Source organism: Apium graveolens, chromosome 2 (genome assembly GCF_009905375.1).
Source record: "Apium graveolens cultivar Ventura chromosome 2, ASM990537v1, whole genome shotgun sequence".
NCBI lineage: Eukaryota > Viridiplantae > Streptophyta > Magnoliopsida > Apiales > Apiaceae > Apium > Apium graveolens.
Genome location: NC_133648.1, coordinates 68,550,346 through 68,573,096, shown reverse-complemented (window position 1 = coordinate 68,573,096; position 22,751 = coordinate 68,550,346). Strand labels below are relative to the sequence as shown.

At 33.7% G+C, this 22,751-nt stretch overlaps 1 protein-coding gene across 2 annotated transcripts; it reads left to right on the top strand.

Annotated features, from left to right (window-relative positions):
- Window positions 1-649: 649 nt before the first annotated feature.
- On the top strand, window positions 650-7,688 carry LOC141707505 (uncharacterized). Of its 2 annotated transcripts, none has more exons than XM_074510700.1 (11): window positions 650-819; window positions 2,547-2,750; window positions 2,945-3,126; window positions 3,829-4,401; window positions 4,513-4,590; window positions 5,324-5,648; window positions 5,734-5,933; window positions 6,265-6,341; window positions 6,775-6,876; window positions 7,118-7,313; window positions 7,404-7,688. In XM_074510700.1, exons 2-11 carry the CDS (start codon window positions 2,558-2,560, stop codon window positions 7,491-7,493), a joined length of 2,016 nt encoding a protein of 671 aa, XP_074366801.1. In that variant the 5' UTR covers window positions 650-819; window positions 2,547-2,557; the 3' UTR covers window positions 7,494-7,688. The 2 variants fall into 2 exon arrangements, with proteins under 2 accessions (XP_074366801.1, XP_074366800.1); XM_074510699.1 differs by having other exon boundaries at window positions 650-829.
- The last annotated feature ends 15,063 nt before the right edge of the window (window positions 7,689-22,751 follow it).

Here is a 22,751-nt window from a genome sequence, read left to right as displayed (position 1 = left end):
TGGACGCATCCTAGACGCATCGAGATTTCCTCCACATCCTTCGGCATGGAAACTTTGACCTCAAACGACCCAAATCACATAGTACACTCAATATTGGATGCGTCCTCCCTTAGTACAATGTAGCCTACAACTTAATTTTTCATCTCTTTGCCCCACTTCTATTCTGATTAACCTAATACCAAAATTTGGGTATAACAATAATAATCAACTTTGACGTGACTTTGATTTTATATGCTTATTTATTATATATTTAATTTTAATTTAAAAATTAAAATAAATACTTTTAAAAGATTATGATTTGAGTTTAGTATAAAAGATTTTTCTAATGTGTGTCCATGCTAAAAGTTAATATTTAATGAGGTGCCCCGAAATATTGGTGAAGAGCTTAATAATAATGATATAACCCTACACAAAAAATTTCACCAATAAAATTTTTATAATTTATCAATCACACTTTTTTAGTATATGCGCACATTTCACGAGAAGTTAAACATTATCAATCACACGTGTTTGACTTCCGCGAGAAGTTAAACATTTCAAATTGTGGCAGTGAACTGTAAATACAGAGAGTGAACAAGGGGTAGCTCGGTCATTTACATCTTAAAATGTGTAAATGGGTTTGCAATATTTTGATACGGAAAGATATGTACAGTCCTAAAAAGGACAAGACTGGGGGTGACACGTACAATCATCCGAAGGGTTTTTCATTTCCTCTTTTGTGGCCACTACTGAAAAGGACTCACTCGTGTCGCCACACACACAGATACACACACAGTGGGAAGAGCAGCAACCATTAGCAATAAAAGATATTAATCGCCGGTAAACGAAGGCAACTCTCTCTCTCTCTCTCTTATATGATGTTTATTGATTAAAGAATGGAGTGTTTTTGTGATTATTCAAGGCTTTTTATGCATATAAACGTTAGATTACATGTTCAATTGATATTCAAGGCATTAAATTAGTTTTTGATTCCGTATCTCTAATTAGCTGCACCTAAGAGATGGTTTTTGTGTTTTTATATAACTTTATTGCTGTTATTATTGCACCAGATGTTGATTTAATGTGTGTAAACTTTTGATTTACTTTTCGAGATTGTGCTGTTAATATTAGGGTAAAGTAATTGGTGTGGAGTCTATTGAAGCTTGTATAATTACCTGTACATATGGAATGTAGATGATTAGTGTTTGTTTATATGCTATTTGTACATTTTTTAGGTATGTGAGTTGAATGCTATATTACTCTATACGGACTCGATAAATCTGAAGATGGGGGGTACGGGAGCACAGTCCTATTTCTGACACGGATGCGGGAACATGATCCTATGTTTGACATGGACAAGATATAATACATTAACAAACTAGTATGGAGAATATGATAACTTAACAAAAAGTATTTATAAAACTAAGATTAAAGGACTTTGCAAATTAAGTATAACAGTGGTTGAATATATATATATTTAGGTGCTTACGGTTGTGCCTACTGCTCTGGAAGGTTCTACATTTTACTCGATCCTTTACAGAGATGGAATGTCGATGATTAGTTTTTTTTAAGGTTAATTATCAAACTGATCACTGAATTTTTTGGTCTCAAGTAAGTCACTCAGCTGAATGGTTGCACTACATTAGGTTATATTGAGTTTACTATTAAAATAAACGTATTATGTTAAATTCGTCTACATGGACTTGATGTGGGCCTTCAATTGGAACAGAGTGACATTTGACGTGTATTGTCTACATAAAAAGAGAACATTTCAATTAAAATAAAAGAAGAAAAGTAGGATTTGAATCGATTACAATTGAAAAGATACAAAGAACCTTAAAAACCAAATGCAGATGTATTTAGGTGGATCGAGTCTTACATGGAATGCAGACATTACAAAATTAACTATTATAATATTAGATCAGCTTTTTTCCGTCTATCACCGTTAAAATATTAAACGGAGTGCTACATTTATCTAATGGGCGACTCAAAAGAGACAAAAAAATTCCAGTGATCTGGTTGATATTTTGGAGTGGAATAAGTGATCTATTTGATAATTATCACGTTTTTTACGTATATATTTACATGTACATGTTTTCCTTTTTCATTACGTATGCGTGTCGCATGTGTTTAAATTTGTGCTTACAGTTGTGCTTAGAATTCTAAAAGGTATTTTCCATAATCACTAGATCCTTTGTAAAGATAGAATATTGATGATTTAGTGTTTTTATGTATACATATATAAATTAGTTTACTTTTTTTACATGTGTTCCAAATGTATACAAGTACATGCTTAAAATTATGCTAAGGGCTCTGGAAGGGTATTCTTCATATACTTGTTTCTTTATAAATGAAATATAGATGGTTTCCATTTTTTATATATGTATGCAGTATTTCTAATTTGTATACATAAGTATCTATACTTGTTCTTAGGGATCTGGAAGGCTTTGCGTCTTTAAGAATTTTGGTTATGTGATTACTGCAATGTAATTTTATTCATGCTTTCACTGTTTTATTAAGTGTAATTTTAATTGTTAAATGCTAACATTTCTCCATATGGCTCTCAGTAAGGAGGAAGATGGGGGCAGGAAGAACACAGAACTTCATACTGAAGGACAATAAATTTCCCGAACAAAATCAGGCAGTCTCTCCAAAATCGAACAAGGCATTTAATTCAAGTTTTAGGAATCTGGGAAAAAGTCAACTTGGAGGAGTTATATTTGGTTGCAAGACTGCAACCATTGACGAGTGTCTGAACAATCAACTCTTTGGTCAGTCCTTTTCTTATTTAACCAAAATATTTTTTTTATGTACTTTTAGCTAATAAAGCTTCCAAAGTAGTTGAAAAATGAAAATATAACATACTACTTTGAGGCCTTGAATTTCTATTTACCAGATTATGAATTTGTTTTCCTTATGTTTACTACTTTTGACGCCACAAACTCTTCTTTAATAACTCTGACAGGCTTACCGGGTCCTCACATTTCATATGTTAAGAACATAGATCTTGGATTGCCGCTGTTTCTATTCAATTACAGTACCAGAAGACTTCATGGCATTTTTGAAGCTGCCTGCCCTGGGAAATTGAACATCAATCCATATGGATGGACTTCTGATGGTTCAGAAAGAACATCATATCCTGCTCAGGTATATATGTACATTTAATTTATTTATTTCTATTTTGTAACTCTAGTATATATACATACTGTATTCTATTATTTTATGAGATCTTAGGGCTCTGGCGCTCAACTGTACAATAGAATGTGCGCAGCCACGGTACATTTAATAGCTCCCAACACTCCTGTACAACAAATTAAATAGCTTGCATTATGCCCACCACAAATATAATCCCTTTAATTTAAAACAGCTCCCAAATTTTAAACACTAGAAAGTGAACATCTTGAACGCAGCATTGCCACCCTCCACTATCCTCAACACTTCTGTGACTTGCCTGCAAACACAACCTTTTAACTTATAGCCCGCATTCTTGGAAAGCCCCCACCGTTTCCTTATCATTTCACTTCAAAGTCGAAATATACGCACAGCCTTGACCTACTTCATCTTTAACACAATCAGGCCTCTTTGATTATCTTATAAACTATGCTAGTGCATATTATGTCCACCATATTACCGGACCAGGTCGGAATAAATCTATCTGGACTCCAACAAGTGGATAATATATTTGAAGTTAACTGCGCCTTGCACAGCAAGCCCAGATAGCTGTCATTGGTTTCTTGCAGGACCCATTTAAACTTATCAATACTGGACAACTTCAAAACTATTGTTTGTTAAATTTCATCAATTTCTGTCATTGACTCATGGTTAGTCTCTGGTACTTGATTAATGTAGGTCCAGATCCGCTTGCGTCTCCATTGTCAGTCATTGCATGAAGAGCAGTTCAAGCCAATAATTTGGGACAATTACTACAATTTAAAGCATTTTTGGTTTGAGCTGGACCATGCTCAAACGGACAGATTAATATCTTTACTATCATCTGTTGTGATCGCTCCAACTACATCTGCTCCAAAACTCACTAAAGAAAGAAAAATCCCCTCAACTTCACAATGGAGAGAGTTGAAGAGTGAAGGATTTGACACTGCAGTTTCAAATGGTGATTTTGCTCCTTCCTCTAGTTCAAATGGAAGTCTGGATGCTTTGGATGTTGACTGTAATCAGTCATACGAAACTTACTCGGATAGGAGAACTATAGAGGAAAGTGAAAAGGACCTTATTTACATGAAACTTAAAGAAATGGCCCTTAATCGTGAGAGATTCGACCCATCTTTAACAGTTGACAATAATGTGGTTATAGATGGTGAGAACTTGAAGCAGGAACGGTTGCTGGAGAAGCAGATAATATCAGAAGAGAAACCTGAAATAATATCAGTTAAATCAACTGATGATCCCTCTGGTATAGCTCAGGTAATCTATGTTTTCTTATCCATTTTCTTTGTCCTCGTAAGTCTTAAGGGAGTATTTTTTTTACCTGTATCATGTGCATAGATTTTTAATATAGCTTGAGTTTTTGTGCAGTTGAAAAAGAGAATGGAAGAGTTTGATGCTTTTAAAACAGAGCAAAGTCGGAAGATGGAATATTTGCAACAGAAACTGGTAATTTTTGTCATTTGCTAGATCACGATGTTCCTGTTCTATACTTCGATCGAAGTGCTACTCGTCAGGTTAAATTAGATCTCTAAGCATTTAGGCCTCTCTTTTTTTTGCCTATATTTGTGGTCTGTAAGATTCAGATAAACTAATTAATGTTAGGGTGTTACAAAAGATGGCAAGTAATAATTAAATATGCAGCTACAGTTCTTTGGCGAAATAAATGAGCATGACCAAATGGAAAACGCATCCTGCAGATGTGTTTAACATTATTTATGTAGCTCATCTCAAAAATGTCTTCTTCATACTTTGCTAATTGTCTATGTCTAAGAAATATGATGAATTCACAGGGATTGTGATTCTTATACATATTTGTCTAAAAGTAATGCATTTCTTTAGGCCTCTGAAATTGCCTTGTCTCAAATGTATTATGTTAGTAAATTAGTTACACCATGCCACTGTTAGCTTAAAATATGTTACTCTTTAATGTAATTTGAAACTGTATTCTAAATATGATACAATATTTTCTTCATTAATACTTTTACATTTAGTTTATTGCAAATTATAATCGAGTGATGGCATTTTTTTTTCATTTATGTGATGTAAGCATTGAACCTATTCTTTTGGCACATCTCTCAAAACACCTTGAAATATGTGCCTGTATTCCCCGGAGACAGGCTAAACTCATATTTGTGTATTCTTTCTTATTACAATTTTGACATCTCACTTTGTACTTCAGTTAGAAGCAGAAACAGAAATTCAACTCTTAAAAGATCGGTGCATGGTTCTAGAATCTCGATCTAATCCTGATGTAGCTAATGGCGATAAAACAGCAAGCGGAAATTTTACTGAGCTTAATTCAGATATTAATGAGTTCATGTATTTGATTGGAGGATATGATGGAACCCAATGGTTGTCAGCTTTAGACTCCTACTCACCTTCACTGGATACTGTAAAGTCTTTAAAGCCGATGAACTCTGCACGTTCTTACGCATCTGTTGCAAGATTAAATGGCGAGATTTACGTATTTGGTGGTGGTAATGGTTCTCTATGGTATGACACAGGTTGTTGCTTGTACTCCCTGCTTACTATCTACACTTTCTCTTTTACCCGAGTGTATGCCACTAACTTTTGTCCTCAAACCTTTAGTTGAAGCGTATCACCCAGATAACAACACGTGGACTTCACGCCCCTCCCTGAATAGGGTGAAAGGAAGTTTGGCTGGTGCTACTGTTAACAACAAACTATTTGCGCTTGGCGGTGGAAATGGGCATGAAAGTTTTTCAGATGTTGAAATGTTAGATCTAGATGTTGGACGCTGGATTCCAACACAGTCCATGCTGCATAAGGTAATTGTTGTATTTTTATAGCTGCGTTTATTAGGTCACTGCAATTTCGTAATACACACACACGCATGTTCATAACGTATGTTAAATATTATAAAGAGGTTGCGGCAGGTGAGTGACTGCTCGCACCCCAAGGTTTGACGGTGCCTCTAAAGCAAAGGAACTGAACTCCAATTCTTGAACTATGAACCCTTGGGAATATATATATATATATGTATATATGTATATATATATTTCCTTGGATTCGGATGCTAAGCTCCGACGACATGAATGTTCAATAAGCCATTACTATCCGTTTCCACTAATTTTACTGTTGTACTTTCATATTGTCCAGAGATTTGCTCTTGCTGCAGTAGAACATAATGGGGCTATCTATGCTGTTGGTGGATTTGATGGAAAAAGCTACTTAAAGTAAGATAACAAGTCACCTTCATAATTATTTTCATGTACTATTGACATGCTGTGCATGCACTCATCCTCCTGCACAAAGAATGCATAGTTCATGACTATATCTATCTTCTTTTATAGTACCAACTAACGTTTTTTCTTATTTGTTAGTGTAAGAATTTAGCTTTAGGTTATTTTGAGGCTAATATGGTTTCTTCCAATATAAGGAGGATACGCGTGCCTAGCTTTTAGCATGGGGATAATCCGATAAGATTAACAATAGTTATTTACTTATTTCTGGGGGATTGGTCATAGTACGAAGAGGCCCGTGACTTGTGAATTTTTGAAAACCATCCTCATGAAATTTTATTGAAGCACTAACTGGATGTCTATGTTTTCCTTTAATCATTAAATAACGTTTCTGACTCATTTTATTGCAATTCCCTATTTTTCTCAGATCCGTTGAAAGATTTGACCCTAGGGAACACTCATGGACCAGAATTGCGAGCATGAACACTCAGAGGGGTTGTCATTCTTTAACTGTTATGAATGAAAAATTGTAAGTTTATAATATTGTTTTAGGATAATTCTGTTGTTGATCAAGTATTCTAGTCGTTAGTTTGTGCTAAAATTACAATCTTCTAGACTTCTGCCAGTTAAAGCCCAAGAGAATTTTTTTATGTTCTTCAGAGGAATATTGAAAATGCTTTTCTTCACTAAAGTAGTTGGAAGATATAAATTTCCAGGTGAATCATAAATCTTAGCACCTTCGTGACTAATATGTGAAATTTCAACTGCAGATATGCTCTGGGTGGTTATGATGGGAAGGAAATGGTCAGTAGTGTTGAAATATTTGATCCACGTATTGGGTCATGGATGACTGGTGAGCCAATGAGCGAACAAAGGGGATATGCCGCGGCCGCTGTGTTAAAGGGAAGTATGTATATCATAGGAGGAGTTGTAAGTGGAGAGTGTGGAGACAACATTATAGAGACAGTAAGTTCCATTTCGAGATCTCGAATTGTTATAAAATTCGCATATGTTGTCCAAAAATTATATCTTCCTCTTGTTTATTTGGGGACACAGATTGAATGCTACAAGGAGGGTCAGGGTTGGCAATCAACAAACCTAAAAGCAATTGGTCGTAGGTGCTTTGCCTCTGCTATTGTTTTATAGTAGTATGATTAAGATTGACTTGATGAGTTTGTAGCCAATGAAATGATTTTTGGTCCTGAGAAATGGGGCAAATGATCTGTCAGGACAGTCTTTCCTGTGATTGCAGGGTAGTACTTGGTATCTATCAACTACCCAGACCTTTTTAACAGTTTTAAGACATTTTTGTAAAGTAGTAGGAAAGATGATTTCTCACTATTACAAGATATATATATATATATGGGAACTGATCCCCAGCCATCGTTGGATAGAATACAACAGCATTGTTTCATTGCGGGTGCACTCACCCGCCGCAATGTGCACCCGCAATGAAACAATGCGGCAACCCGCAATGTAATATTGCGGCTGGTGTATCCCAGTCAAGTTGGTTGTTGTGGATAATTTCCCTATGTATATATATATAGGGTATGTTTGGCAAATCTTATAAGCCAGCCTATTGGCTTATAAGCCCGTAATTATTGACGATTGGCTTATAAGCCCGTAATTATTGACGAGTGTTTGTCGACCCAACTTATAAGTTGAATTTACAATTTATAAGCTGATAAGTTGAATGTTTAGTAATGATATTTTTTTTCTCAACTTATTTTTTGTTTTTCATTTTTTTATCAATTTTAATTTTAGAATATTTTTTTAATGTTAATCTAACTTAAAATATAAGAATTAAGATAATTATATATATATATATATTATTTATTTTAGTTCATTTAAATAAAAACAATTCTGACTTATAAGTTAAATTATTCAAATACTTGCACAACTTATAAACATTTATCAACTTATTAATTATCACTCACTTATTTAGTTTAAGTTATAAGTTATTTATTTTAAGATTTATTATAATTTAAGTCATAAGTTACTTATTTTAAGATTACCAAGCGGGCACACATATATATATATATATATAAGGTTTTTAATAAAGTTGTGATATTTGTAGAATATCATTCGAAAAATAATACGTTTTGCAACAATTTAAGCTATATTTTACTTGCAGAACATATATGGACTCCAAGGACTCGAATGAAACAGGGACTCCATAGAACCTAACCCTATATATATATATATATATATATATATATATATATATATATATATATATCAGTGTTCTAAAAATCGGTCTAGACGGCGGTAGGCGGTGGTAAAACGCCCCGTTTTTCAAAAAATCGGGTCAAAATCGGGATTAGGCGGGTTAGGCGGTCAAAAATGGGTCCTAGGCGGTCTAGGCGGAAAATAATTAAAAAATATTTTTTTTACGTTTTTATAATTTTAAATCATTAATTTCATAATTTCACACAATATCATGTCAATTTATAATAGAAAGTATTGGTAAGAAGTAAAAAAGTAATCTAATATATTTATTATCTCACTTAAAATATAAAAATAACATATTATAATTAATTTAAAAGTATGAATTAAAATATAGTTAATATTGTAAACTCAATAATTAGTACATAACGCATGTCAAATGTGTAGATATTGTTTAATATCATTCTAATTTCTTTTTTTAAACAAATATTTGACATGTTGATCATTTTATAATTTTAAAAATTAAAAATAATGTTTATATTTCTCCGATTAATGTTCCAATTAATCGGTCCGATTAATCTCCGACTTGCCGATTAATCTCTCGAAGGTACCCTCATCGCCCTGGCACGCCTAGCGATTTCTGGAACACTGATATATATAGGTGAATGATCAAATACAAACTAAAAGAAGCAATCTAAGACATTAGATCTACATAATCTAATGGTCCCCCTAAATCACCCCATTCAATTTCAGCTTTCCCCCTCCGTTTTTAATTTGATTTTTCCCGTCAAACCGTAAGTTTTTTTTTAAATTCGATTTCACTATATTTTTCTACATCTATCAACGATCGATTTACATACCATATGTGTTATATTTCGAATTAATTTTTTTTTAAAAATTATTCGGTTTGTAGTTTCTATTCTAAATTGGTTTCTATTGGAGTAGCCCCTATATATATTCAGGGGCCTACTCGAATAGAAAACATTTTATAAATAGAAACTAAAAATCAAATATTTTTTTTTTGAAAATTACTTCGAAATATAACACATATTGTATTCAAATCGATCGTTGTGAGATGTAGAAAAATTCAGTGAAATCGGATTTAAAAAAAACATACAGTTTGACGGGAAAAATCAAATTAAAAACGAAGGGGAAAAACTGAAATTGGTTGTGGGAGAGTGCAGGGTAGTTGGGTGGGGTGATTTAGGGAGACCATTAGATTAGGTAGATTTAATGGCTTAGATTGATTCCTAATTTCTATTTTAATTTTAGTTTGTATTTGATCATTCATATATATATATATATATAGAGTTAATTGCACTTTGCAAACTCCACCTTTCAATTAAAATCAAAATAGTATATCTAATTTGTAAAACACAGTTTGCAACCCTTAATTTTCAATATCAACTTCAACATGCATCTCTTCTGGTTATAAAATTGAAATTGAGATTTTAATATTAATAATTTAAATTTCAAATCAATAAAAATATTTATTTAATGCATATTTTACATGAAAACAAATTATACCCCACCCGTTCTTTACTTTGGTGACAGACAATCGGCATGAATTTTAAAATTTCCGTAAAGTATGCACAATTAAATAATTTTAATTATTATTTATTTTAAATATTAATATAATATTTTAAATTTTTATATAGAAAAAGAAAATTTTAAAAATAAATTATAGAATATATTTTATAGTAGCCTTAATGCGTGCCAAGCACGAGTAAAAAGTAAGTAAAAATCAGGGAGTAGCTATTTTACATTAGTAATGCTCTAAATTAATCATAATGCTAAATATTTAAAATTTATTTATCAAGCAAAATATATATTTTCTATATAATCATAAAGTTTCTAAATATATTTATATATTAAAAATTATATTGAGTAAAATATAAAATAATTGATATTAATTTGAAATTCTAACTTTTAGTTTAATTAAAAAAATAAAATTATTATTTAAATATTTTGTTAAATTTCAATTTTACTCTTCAAAATATAATTTTTTTTAACAAAATGGTTACAGGGATGCATATTGTATTTGATATTTAAAGTTAGGGGTTGGAAACTGTATTTTTGAAAGTAAGTATATAATTTTTGTTATTAAATGAAAGGTAGGGTTTGCAAAATGCAATTAACTCATATATATATATATACTACTTTGTTTTGATGGCAAAAGAATGTTCTCTATGCTTACGAAGTTGTTATTCTAAGATCTGTGCAATTGCAAGAACTATATACTCACTGCAAGTGGGTTTATACACTATACACCCCCTAATACGACAAGCACAAATACTTGAAAACTGTAGTTACTGTTTTCTCAAAAGAGATTTATTCAACTCCAAGCTTCTTCATAATTCTTCCGAGGCATGATCTTCTTGATCTTCTTCCAGATAGAATTCTTAGGCTTGATACTGTTTACAAAAAAAGACTCCAGTCTACTCTTTGGTATTTTTACAGACTTTAAATGTTACAATACAAAATGCAAACTAAGATTACAATATAACTTACTTAGGGTTGTCAATTTGACTTAATTTTGTTATAGTACATGCATGTATTGTTAGAGCGAAAACACGCGCTAAAATTCACGCAAGTATACGCGTTCGCAAGTAGTATAAGATATAAATCAGATTCGTTCCTACAGAGACTGGTTTAGGTTAAGTTCAATTTATGCACCTATGCAACAATGTATGGTTATCGTTCAATGCTAAGACAAATAACAAATTGGGTTTTTATTAAACTAAGAGATTATACTAAATAACATTAACTAAGAGAATTGAGGTTTAATTACTATATATGACAAACATAGGATTCTAACTTCATTAAATACTTCATTCAATAGCCTTATTGTTCTTAACCTTAGCATGTAATGGTGATGACACTAATCAGATAACACGAAACTAGTAAATGCCAACTTTCGTTGTACGAATACCCTACTACCAAGCATCCACAAAAGAGATAGAAGTTGAATAGACACTAATTATGCTTAGTCCTTATTGTTGGGAACCACGGACTTAAGGTGTTACTACGTTTTACGATAAAGATTACGAAAAGAGGATTACCTTGTTAATGGTTGATTCCACGCTCTTCTATTGTATTCCCAAATTCCCTTGAGCGAAGTGTGGCCTCCGTCTTCTCAAGTTATCCTCTCTTCTTGCTCCTTGGTGGCTACAATATATTTTCACACAATTGTCAAGCAAGAAGAGAATAAGAATATATATAGGCTACAATAGGGACCATGGATAATTAGGTTGGGCCTTCTAATTACATCTTGAGCCTAGCCCAATGTAATTAAATATTAATTCAATCCACTAAAGAATTAATATTTGTACTACCTTTCCTAATACTGTAATTTAATTAATTCGGTTTCAATATTATTTACTTATTAAATTCCCCATGTTTAAAATATCATATGTCCATTAATTAAATAAATTACTGATAATTTATTTAATTAATATCTTTTATCCTTGATCATCCACTCAACCTTTATTTAATTATGCAAGAATAAATTCCACCTGCAGGGTTTCACATAATTAAATCTTTTTGAGCTTTCAAGGGGACATCATTAACCCGAATATTATCAGGACATGGATTCCTTCAATAAATAATATCCACCATGTATATAATTCCATCACCCAAAATATAATGATATAATTTAAAAGAATTATTTCATATATAAATCAAAGCATGTAAATAATATACACGTGTCAATTACTATTTCCGGATTAAGAACCTAAGCATTAATAATAACATAGAATCTTAGTTCTCCTTCTTAATCAGTATTAAGGGAAAAATTCTAAATTTGATCCTGTTCAATATACACAAAGTATACTAGTATTATTTATTAGTCAATATAAAGTAATCTAAATAATACTACAGCCATACCGGTGGATTGTCCAACACCACCTGTGCTGTGAACCTTATTATATTATATAACCGTATTTAACAATCTAATATTCTGTATCCCATTTGATACTAGATTGTTCACAATATATAATATTAGACAACATGTAAACATTCAAATGATTCTCAAATAAACTGGCCAGAAATAAATGTACATACTTCAAATAAATATTTTCAGTATACACTAACAATCTCCCACTTATACTCAAAATATTCTATGTGTACATCAGTGTTTATTTAATCCACTATTACATAAAAATCTATGTGTCCATCCATCTGACTCCTATCGCTTCCACATGCTTGTCAAAAACCTTGGTTGGCAAGCTCTTTGTGAAAGGATCTGCTCGGTTGTCTTCTGATGATATGTGAGCCACAACTATATCCCCTCGCTTTACGATTCCTCGTATGAGATGATACTTACGTTCAATATGTTTAGCTGCTTTGTGGTCTCGCGGTTCCTTTGAATTTGCCACAGCACCAGTGTTATCACAATACACTGTCAAGCTCCTAGGCAAATTAGATACCACATCTAAGTCCAAAAGGAAGTTCCTGAACCATACAACCTTCTTGGCAGCCTCAGAGGCCGCCACGTACTCGGCCTCCATGGTGGAGTCTGCAATGCATTTCTGCTTTACACTCCTCCATATAACGGCTCCACCTCCCAAAGTAAAAACATATCCCGAGGTTGATTTCCTCTTATCCCTATCTGATTGGAAATCTGAATCAGTATATCCCAAAGGAAATAGATCTGAGGCCTTGTAAATTAACATATACTCCTTAGTCCTTCTCAGGTACTTGAGTATAGTTTTTACTGCACTCCAATGTTCCTGACCTGGATTCGACTGATATCTACTAACCATGCCTACAACAAAGCAGATGTCAGGCCTCGTACATAACATAGCATACATTAAGCTTCCACATGCTGAAGCATAAGGAACTGCTTTCATGCTCTCTATATCCTTAGGTGTCGAAGGACACTGCTTCTTAGATAGAGCAACTCCATGCTTAGAAGGTAAAAAATCTTTCTTGGAGTTCTGCATGTTAAAACGAGCTAATACTTCATCAATGTAGGGCTCTTGAGATAAAGCCAACATCCTTTTCTTGCGATCCCTTATAACTTTGATCCCAAGGATGTATGCCGCTTCACCTAAGTCCTTCATGTCAGATTGTTTGAACAACCATGTCTTTACTGATGACAACATCTCAACATTGTTTCCAATGAGTAAAATATCATCTACATATAGTACTAGAAAAACCACTGCGTTACCTTCACTTCTCTTATACACGCACGATTCGCTTGGACTTTGATCAAATCCATATGACTGGACTGCCTGATCAAAACGAATATTCCAGTCTCTAGAAGCTTGTTTAAGTCCATAAATAGACCTCTTAAGCTTACATACCAGATGCTCTTGGCCTTCCTTAATGAATCCTTTTGGTTGCTGCATATAGATGGTTTCTTCAAGACTTCCATTAAGAAAAGCTGTCTTGACATCCATTTGCCAAATCTCATAATCGAGATGAGCTGCTATAGATAAAAGAATACGGATTGACTTAAGCATGACTACCGGTGAAAAGGTTTCCTCATAATCGATACCTTCTTTCTGAGTATACCCTTTCACAACAAGTCTTGTTTTCCAGGCTTTCACATTTTTATCTAATCCCCTCTTTTTCTTGTAGATCCACTTACATCCAATAGGTTTTATACCTTTAGGTGGTTCCACGAGCTCCCAGACCTGATTAGAATACATTAATTCTATCTCAGATTCCATCGCCTTTTGCCAAAGATCTGCATCTTTGTCTTGTGCTGCCTCTTCATATGTACGGGGATCATCATCATGTTCACCAGAGACCAAGTCTGAAGACTCTCCCAAAAATATGAATATATCAGGCTGTTGAACAACCCTCCCACTACGACGAGGCACTGGTGCGGTATTAGTGACAGGTTGTACATTATGTTGTGGTTGTTCTACTTGTACTACAGCTTCATGGGTATTATTTGTCCCTCCCACTAGTTCCTCTAAAATGACACTACTCATGGGTTTGTGATTCATTATATATTCCTCCTCTAAGAATCTTGCATTGGTGCTAACAATGACATCCCGATTCTTCGGACTATAAAATAAATATCCTTTCGTTCCCATGGGGTAGCCTACAAACAACCTTACTTCTGTACGAGATTCTAACTTAGTCGCGTTCTTGTTCAGCACATGTGCTAGACAACCCCATATTCGAATATGTCTTAGACTCGGTTTATCCCCGGTCCACAATTCTAAGGGGGATTTAGGAACCGACTTAGAAGGTACTAAGTTCAGAAGATAAGCTGCTGTCTCTAAGGCATGTCCCCAAAACGACTTGGGTAAATCCGGATAACTCATCATCGATCTAACACTCTCTAAAAGAGTCCGGTTCCTTCTCTCTGCTACACCGTTCTGCTGGGGTGTGCCTGTTGCAGTTAACTGGGATTCTATCCCATTTTCTGATAAATATTCCCTAAATTCTCCAAGCAAGTATTCGGCACCACGATCTGATCGTAGTGACTTGATACTTTTATTAAGTCGCTTCTCCGTTTTAGCTTTGTACTCTTTGAACTTATCAAAGCACTCAGACTTACGGTGCAACAAATAAACGTACCCATATCTAGAATAATCATCAATGAAAGTGACGAAATATTCATAACCACCTCTTGCTTGGATATTCATGGGTCCATATAAATCAGAGTGAACCAATTCTAACAGTTGTTTGGCTCTATTCCCTTTTGCCTTGAAAGGCCTATTAGTAATTTTACCTTCCAAGCAGGATTCACAAACTGGAAATGGCTCCACTGCCAATGAGCTTAAAGGCCCGTCTACTACCAGTCTTTGAATCCTCCTCAAGTTAATATGACCTAATCTCAAGTGCCAAAGATATGTTTGGTTCAAACTAGAAGGTTCCTTTCTTTTAGTAAAGTTAGAAGATGTGTTGTTCAATTCCCTAAATTGCAGTTGCAGTACAGGTTGACTAGGATTAATTATATACAAATTGTCTTGCAATGTACCAGAACATATAATTCATTTATTCATCATAATAGAAACATTACGATCCAAACAAACATTATAACCATCCAAAGCAAGTTTAGAAACCGAAATTAAATTCCTTCTAAAAGAAGGTACATAAAGACAATTGTTCAAAACCAAAATCCTATCAGAACCAAAAGATAAATGAATAACTCCTACTGCAACTACTGCTACTTTCGTAGCATCTTCCATGAACACGTATATCTCACCATCTCTAAGCATTCTGAATAGTTAGAACCCCTGCATAGAATTACAAACATGATCAGTGGCTCCTGTATCTACACACCAAGTGCTCGTAGATATAGCCGCTATAAATGTTTCTGTAACTAGAGAAAGAGACATACCAGTATTGTTTGTCTTCTTAGGAAGAGGAAAATCCTGTTTCCAGTGACCTGACTGTTTGCATCTGAAGCACTTTCCCTTAGGCTTTTTCACACCACCCTGAACTCCCACTGCCTTCACAGCTTTCTGTGTCTGAGCCTTTTTCTTCTTCTTAATACCTTTCGGCTTAGAGGAAGAACCTTTTTCAGCCACATTCACTTGAACACTCTGCCGAAATAATCCTTCAGCTTCCTGAAGTTCTGTCAGCAGTTCCGCGAGACTATACTGCCTCTTGTTCATGTTGTAATTCAAGCGGAACTGCTCAAAACTCTTGGATAAGCTCATAAGGATAATGTCAATCTGGGTTTCCCCGTCAAGTTCAGCACCAAGGATCTCTATCTCATTCAGATGAGACATCATCTTGAGAACATGATCCCTTACAGGTGTGCCTTCAGCCATCTGAGTGTTCATTAAAGCCTTCATGGCTACTTGCCTAGCAGCCCTATTATGATCTCCAAAAAGTTCCTTGAGATTAAAGAGCATATCCGAAGCAGTGGTCATAGACTGATGCTGATGCTGTAAAACACCCGACATTGCTGCCAGAATGTAACATCGCGACATTTCATCAGCCTTAATCCACCGTTTATAATACTCTTTCTCATCTTCAGGAGCATCAACAACAGGCTGTTCTGGCTTGGGTTCATAAGTGTAAAACTTGTACTCATCAGCAGTCAACACAATGTCCAAATTTCGTTTCCATTCAATATAGTTAGGTCCGGTAAGTTTGTTATCCTTAAGTATGGTGAATAGTGGATTAAAACCCATTTTATCCTGAGAATCATGCATAAAAACATCACATAAATAAGGGTGCATTAATTATTAAGATCTATTGATTCCTCTAACAATTATTAAAATTTAATGCACTAACATATAAACACCATAAGCTTCTGGTACGCCACGATGTGTGACATGTATACCACCTAATTTTGTTTAAATGTTACTTCGGTCCTATTACTAAACAATATGCCACGTTGGGGTGGACTATAATATTTTTCATAGCTAAGTGTATACCATCATCAAATCTTAAATTATTTGAAATCTATGGAACTTGGTACGCCACGATGGGTGGCGTGTATACCTTCCAATATTCGTAATTTTGCCTTGAATAGAATACTTCAATTCAATATTCATCAATGGTTTGATTTCCAGGTAGTGGAGGAGTCACATTAGTCTCGCTTAAAACCCACAACCTTACAAGTTCGATGAACCCGTTTTTGACAAAATCGCCCCAAATCAGAAATAAAGAAAATCCGTATTTATTCCTTTCAAAATTTATTAATTTAAGAAGTTTGTTCTAGTAATTTCTATAAAATTCTAGACACCATAAATTACATGCCACGATGGGTGACGTATATATAATTTATATTCGTCTTTATGTTAAATTACCTACAACCAATAATGGAGATCATGGGATTTAATTTCATATTAATTCCCTCTCCCACTTAGAATTTTTTTTATTAAAATTGAGGAATTTTAAAATTAAATGAGGCCCTATGTTGTTATAATTATGTCTAATCATGCATTCAAAATACACACATAATTTTAGCAACATATAACATTTAATTAAAGCAATAAATAAAATTTATGTCCATGTCGTCCTAATTAAGTTAAACATGCAATTTTAAAGGAATTACACACATAATTAACGACACACATAATCAATAAATTAAAGCAATAATTAAAAATTTAATGGAAAAACTTAAAATAAATTTTCCACTATTATGGCCCTTGAAAAAAAAAATCCAGCTCTCAAAAAAAAATCTGCCCCAAGCGCGCCCCGACACCCCAGCAGCCCCAGCAGCCCCAGCTGCCGCAGCGGCCCCAGCAGCCCCAGCTGCCGCAGCGGCCGCAGCGCGCGCGCCTGTTGCTTTTCTGTGAGTTTTGTTTTGATTTTGTTCGATCCAAACATCAACAGCAGCCCCTTGTAATCGCACAGCGGAACAAAAAACTACCAGAATTGATTTCCGATCGCACATAACTATTACAAAATACCCGGAACAATTACAAAAAAATAGATCTAATACAAAACTAATTTTGTAAAATCTATTTTAACACGATCAACCCTCGTGTAAATTACAACCACGATTAAACCACGTGGAAACCAAAACAAAAATTAACCACGATTAAACCATGTGGGATCCAAACACATAATTAAAATATACATGGCCATAATAGTGGATTAACAACCTGCATCAAAACCAATACAAGCAAAACACTATATACACGCATATATAATTACGACATGGACATTATATCATAAAATGTAGAACCCATTACCAGGCTCTTGATACCAATTGTTAGGAACCACGGACTTAGGGTGTTACTACGTTTTACGATAAAGATTACGAAAAGAGGATTACCTTGTTAATGGTTGATTCCACGCTCTTCTATTGTATTCCCAAATTCCCTTGAGCGAAGTGTGGCCTCCGTCTTCTCAAGTTATCCTCTCTTCTTGCTCCTTGGTGGCTACAATATGTTTTCACACAATTGTCAAGCAAGAAGAGAATAAGAATATATATATGCTACAATAGGGACCATGGATAATTATGTTGGGCCTTCTAATTACATCTTGAGCCTAGCCCAATGTAATTAAATATTAATTCAATCCACTAAAGAATTAATATTTGCACTACCTTTCCTAATACCGTAATTTAATTAATTCGGTTCCAATATTATTTGCTTATTAAATTCCCCTTGTTTAAAATATCATATGTCCATTAATTAAATAAATTACTGATAATTTATTTAATTAATATCTTTTATCCTTGATCACCCACTCAACCTTTATTTAATTATGCCAGAATAAATTCCACCTGCAGGGTTTCACATAATTAAATCTTTTTGAGCTTTCAAGGGGACATCATTAACCCGAATATTATCAGGACATGGATTCCTTCAATAAATAATATCCACCATGTATATAATTCCATCACCCAAAATATAATGATATAATTCAAAAGAATTATTTCATATATAAATCAAAGCATGTAAATAATATACACGTGTCAATTACTATTTCCGGATTAAGAACCTAAGCATTAATAATAACATAGAATCTTAGTTCTCCTTCTTAATCAGTATTAAGGGAACAATTCTAAATTTGATCTTGTTCAATATACACAAAGTATACTAGTATTATTTATTAGTCAATATAAAGTAATCTAAATAATACTACAGCCATACCGGTGGATTGTCCAACACCACCTGTGCTGTGAACCTTATTATATTATATAACCGTATTTAACAATCTAATATTCTGTATCCCATTTGATACTAGATTGTTAACAATATATAATATTAGACAACATGTAAACAATCAAATGATTTTCAAATAAACTGGCCAGAAATAAATGTACATACTTCAAATAAATATTTTCAGTATACACTAACACTTATATGCCTATAAGAATTGAAAACATAACGGTTTAATGCGCAAGTTATGTATTGTGATTACATAGGGCAAGTAAGATGGTTAAAATTACTTACGAATCATGCATAACAAATACATGAACCTATGCTAGTATGACAAGTTCTAAACCTCTATATTCACTGTCACTTCAATAGAGATTAACACGCTATCTTATATGTTAGCTACACACATAAGACGAATAAGCACAACCAATACTAGGATATCAATCAATCACCACACACCAAGATATCGAAACAAATTAATTATTGAAATCCATAAGTAAATCCGCTAGAATCCCATGATAACGATTAGCCCATAATTGAACTCATTGTCATCATGGGTTCCAATGAAAGTATGGTATAAAACAAGGTCTTAATAAACTGAATAATAATCAAAGTATGAATAAAAAAGGTCTAGGTTCAACAAGAACGAAAACGAGCATCCAAAGTTACAACTATATTCAAAGAATCTCAAGTAGAAAACAAGATCTTCTTTTTCGGAGTTGTTTTGTGCTTCTAGGTCTTCTCCTTGATCTCCCAATCTTCCCGGATGATGAAAACCCTTTTTTTAAGTATATATAAGTCCCTAGTGGACCTGTACCCTTAAAATTATCAAATTCCACTCAAAAAAGGCTTTTTCAGCGAAATCAGCCACACATCAGCATGCGGTCGCGTGCGGGTCTGACGCGGCCGCGTGTCGGCATGCGGTCGCGTGCAATTCTGACGCGGCCGCGTGGGCGGCTTCTGGAAAATTCTGATGAATCTTATTTTGGCCATAACTTGAGTTCTACTCGTCAGAATTAGGCGTTTTAACTGCCCATGCGAAGCTAACGAGATTATCTACAACTTGACAATGGCCTTGGCTTCCAAATCTGATCACTTTTCATCATATTTCCTTTAAAAGCTCCTTTCTTCATTTAACTGATACCTGAAATGCAATAACACAAAAACACATCAAAATACCAACAATTTGAGTCCAAAACACCAATTTAAGCTTGTAATAAAGTGTTCCAAGTGGATATAAAATCCACTTATCACACCCCCAAACTTGAATCGATACTTGTCCTCAAGCATAAACAGACTCAAAACTACAAAATAAACCTAATGCATAAATGCAACTACGTGAATGCAACTAAATGATAATGCAATCGATCCCCTCAGAATAACCATAACCAAATGAATAAGACACTGCCTCTAAGAATGCAATGACTTAAAACAGAGTTCGAATAAATCCCACAAACCAACTCATAAACCAGAAACGTGCGTGTATGGAATGCTTAACAGATATCTCTCGATACTAGATCAATAACCATTACTTATCTATCATCGAAATAATCAAAATTTTATAAACAGAATAGACAATAAACGCATTATGACTCACAACACCTCTTTTCTACTAGAGTTATACAAGGATTCACACTATTATTGAATACATAACAAATATGCTTATTTGACCGTGCAATGAATGAGGTCCCAAAAGACTTATGCAATAATACCCATGTAGCGAGCGTTAGGTTAGCGGATCCCAGACTATAAAAGCCTTAGGTGACTAGGCACAAAGTCCCCTAGAACTTAATAACTAGAGTATTAAAGATCTCACTCTTGATCAATTATGCATAAACACATACTTTTTTTTTCTTTTTTTTTCAATAATTTCTGAATGAGTGTGTTCGCTCAATCTCATTCAACCCTATACCACTTATAAAAATATGAGCCAGCTACTAGCCATTTGACGCCTAGCCTTACAACAACTAGTAATGAAATCCCAGTTTTTCTCCAGATAAAAAAATCAGTGTTTTTACGTCATTACGAGAATATCACAAATTCTAAATATAACCAAGTGATTAAATCTCAACAACAAACAAGTATGATCATGATCTAGATCAAAAGCAACCCTATAAGAATTTGTGAAAATATTTGTTTCTGGCATGCAAATCAATTCATTAGGACTTAAACATCCCTCTATTCGTCATCACCTTATTCAAATCAACATCATTTTATCAAATATCATAGTTCATCTTAAGGGATCAAATCAACATCAACTTATCAAATATCGTAGTTCATCTTAAGGGATCATGCTAAATATGCATGCAAATGCAACTATATGAAATCACATAAAAATAAACAAATATGTCCTAAATGAACAATCATGCAAAAATATGAATGAACTACAACTAAACATACAATATGAATCTATATGAATCTATATGGACACACACACTACTAATCCTTACATTATCACCCCCAAACTTAAAATTTTCAATGTCCTCATTGAAGGTAATAATAAGGATTTCAGGCATACCTAATTAGCGGGAGAGTCACCCTCATCGGGTGGAGGATCAGGTGGCCAATCAACCTCGCCACCAGTGTCTCGAACAACTGTACCGAAAGCATGTGTCAAATCTTCAGTAAAATATCGGTGGATGACATGCATGGCCTCCATACGCCTAGTCAATCTTCTATACTGTGAAGGGTTTTAGCACATAAATACAGCGAAAACGTAAATTTAAATCTTAAAAAAAAAATCGAAACCCTCCGCAGGATCCATGCGAAAAATAATATTTAATTTGTAGTTCAGTATGTTTACCTTAAGAAGCTTTACGTTGATGTAAAAATGGAGGTCTTTAATAGCGATCCAAGAACAACGAGCGGAGATCCTTAGCAGCTGCTTCTCTAGTGTGAAGCACTCCACCGGTATCCACCAAGAAAACGATGTAATGAAGGAGGAGGAGGTGGAGAGAATTAGGCTTTTTTAAATCTTTGGGTTGAGGAAAAAATAGGGTTTATAATGGTATATTTATAGGCAAAATTTTCAGCTGAAAATTTCCCATAAAATATTATTATTATTAACCCTTTATTATTCTCACTAATAATTAAAACACCTTTTAATTATTAATTCTTTTTCTAAACACTTTAGAAATAATTTTTCTCTCTTGATTTAATTTCCAAAATTAAATTCTTAATTAATAATATTAAGAACTTTTCTTAATTAATTTATAATCAATTAAATCTCATTTAATCAATTATTAAATTTGCCAATTAATTATTTATTTCATAAATAAATAATTATCAGCCATTATTAATTAATTCCTCCACCATTAAATCATTCTCTTTTATGGTGTGACCCTATAGGTTCAATATTAAGCCGGTAGTAGAAATAAATAATAATAAAACTATTTTATCATTATTTATATAAATTCTCTAATTCATTAAATATGATTAATTAATTAATCATATTTATTCTACATCGTGAGGGATACTTCTCAGCATATCGTGACTATCCGGATAATACGAATTCACTGCTTAGAATACCAAGAACCCATTCAGTGAATAGTTACCGTACAATTAATTCCTTCTACCCTGCAATGTCACGATTAAATACAAGGCATGGAACTTGTGTCAAGCCTATCTTATTTAATCACTTGCTTTCCCATTCACTATGCTTAGTTCTATTTAATGTAAATTAGAAACTCCTTTCTAATTTCATTCA